The sequence below is a fragment of the Helobdella robusta genome (assembly GCF_000326865.2).
Source record: "Helobdella robusta unplaced genomic scaffold HELROscaffold_10, whole genome shotgun sequence".
Classification (NCBI taxonomy): domain Eukaryota; kingdom Metazoa; phylum Annelida; class Clitellata; order Rhynchobdellida; family Glossiphoniidae; genus Helobdella; species Helobdella robusta.
The window spans coordinates 2,717,542-2,720,160 of NW_008703571.1; the positions used below are offsets into that span (position 1 = coordinate 2,717,542).

Here is a 2,619-nt window from a genome sequence, read left to right on the forward strand (position 1 = left end):
CAGAACAACGCAGTTACTGAGTGTAACCTCTTCCCGTCTCTGGTGATATTTTCTTATATGGTTGACATGTACGTGGTGCTTTTGTCCCTCCAACTCTACTACATAGGAATGTGGTGATTTGACTTTTACAATAGTACCTGGCCCCTGCCATTTATTGCACCATTTGTTCCTCCATGTTGCGGGGATTAGTATTATAACTGCATCTCCTAAGTGGAATTCACGTGTTGTACTGCGCAAATTATAATAATGGGTGTACCTTTGTTGTTCCTTAGTAGCATGTTCTTCAGCATATTCGTGCGCCACCTCTAGATTCCGCCTTAACTCTTTGAGGTACTCCTCAGGCCGTTTCCCGAGATTCACAGGCAAGCATTGTTCACCCACCCAAGATTCCTTCAGTATGGATAGTGGACCTCTGGGTAATGTACCGTACAACATGGTGAACGGGCTGACATGAGTGGTAGCCGATGGCTTCTCCCGGAGGGTCCACAACACAAACGGCAAAATGCGATGCCAACTTCGTGGATGTTCCTGTGCCAACTTGTATATCATGCTTTTTAGTGTTTGATTGCACCTTTCCACCACCCCTGAGGCTTCCGGATGACCTGGAGTATTAAAGCGAGGACTGCATCCCAAGTTACTAAGTAGTGCCTGAGTGAGTTTACTGGTAAAATTAGTACCCTGATCTGAACTAATCACCTTTGGTACAGAATAGGTCATGAAAATCTGTAACAGGACCTCACATGTAGACTTAGCATCCATATGCTGCATCGGATAGGCCATGGGCCATCTAGTAAATAAATCAATCACAACCAAAGCATAGTTATATTTTGGCTTTGGTCCTGTTTCCACCACCACCATAGGTCCGATACAATCCATGACCAAGTGCGAAAATGGTACCTCATCTTTTCTGGGAATTGGCGTTATGGGCGTCCTCTCGGATATCCTGACAGGTGCTCTCAATTGACATATTCGACATGACTGGCAGTACTTTAAGACCTGTTCGGACATATTTGGAAACCAGAAACTAAGTGCTATCCGTTGTCTGGTCGAATCCGCGGCCAAATGACCTGAAAAAGGTTTGTCGTGCCCCATCTCCATCACCGTCTGAATCCTATTTGCCGGCAAACACAATTGCTTCACCTGGTGACCCACTACCCTATCCCGGTGGTACAAGACCTCATCTTCAACCAAGAAATTCTTTTTTCTTGTCTTTGCCCATTCCCAACACCTCGTAAGCGTTTGACATTGGTGTTGTTCTTGGCAAAATTTCTTCTTCTCAGTCACACATCCTCCCCCCCACATCATCATCGACGTGTTCCTCTGCCTCGTCTAAGTCGAGTTTATGTTCGTCTGCCTTTTTCTTTTTTCCACGGTTGAACTGACCATCAGTTTCCTCCTCATCGACATCGTCCAAATGTTCAACAACCTTTTGCTTCTCGCTATTACCAATTCCATCCAAATTTCGTGGTGATTCTCTAACATCTTCCCTTGATTTTGTCAAAACCTTATTAGTTTCATCCACCCCGTCGATTGTCATTTCAGCCACTCTCACAACATAGTTTACATCCCGACCGACAACATTTGATCTGTCCACAAGCCCAATACCGGAACTACCAACTTCACCAAGTTCAAATTTATATTTATTAATTTTATTCACTGCGGAATCCTTCTTCTCCTGACTAATATCAGCTCTACCTATATCCTTGATCATAACCTTGCAACTCTTTTCACTACCTTCATCGTCTTTCTCCTCATCAACATCTCGATTAGGAACTCCATCTACAACTACACTGTCATCTATTTTACAATTATTAAATTCACAAACTTCATCATCTTTCTCATCATCAACGTCACGATTCTGAATTTTATTTGTAATTATGCTGCCATCTATTTTACAATTATTAACTTCACAAACTTCACCATCTTTCTCGTCATCAACGTCACGATTCTGAATTTTATTTGTAATTACACTGCCATCTAATTTACAATTATTAAATTCACAAACTTCATCATCTTTCTCGTCATCAACGTCACGATTCTGAATTTTATTTGTAATTACACTGCCATCTAATTTACAATTATTAAATTCACAAACTTCATCATCTTTCTCGTCATCAACGTCACGGTTCTGAATTTTATTTGTAATTATGCTGCCATCTATTTTACAATTATTAACTTCACAAACTTCATCATCTTTCTCGTCATCAACGTCACGATTCTGAATTTTATTTGTAATTACACTGCCATCTAATTTACAATTATTAAATTCACAAACTTCATCATCTTTCTCGTCATCAACGTCACGGTTCTGAATTTTATTTGTAATTACGCTGCCATCTATTTTACAATTATTAAATTCACAAACTTCATCATCTTTCTCGTCATCAACGTCACGGTTCTGAATTTTATTGTATCTCTCTTGACACTGCCCATGGGGGGCGTCAACATTGTAAAAGGTCCCTAAATTGACCAATGAACCACTGGCAGATAATACCCCTGCAGCAGGTACTACATAAGGCGTTACCAACTTTAACTGTTCTACCACTCCTGGATTAATAATTAGTGGTTCACTAGCATTTGGCACCACGGCACACCACACCCGGACGCCAGGGGTAGCAG

General features: G+C 41.2%; 1 protein-coding gene across 1 annotated transcript in view; it reads right to left on the reverse strand.

The window, feature by feature from the left end:
• Positions 1-1,276: 1,276 nt before the first annotated feature.
• The window catches only part of HELRODRAFT_166730 (hypothetical protein), a gene marked incomplete at both ends in the record, with an annotated part of 4,420 nt that continues 3,077 nt past the window's right edge, over positions 1,277-2,619 (reverse strand). The window contains one exon of the mRNA XM_009011953.1: positions 1,277-2,547. Within this exon, the coding sequence (XP_009010201.1) occupies positions 1,277-2,547 (1,271 nt within the window). The remainder of the gene's footprint in view (positions 2,548-2,619) is intronic.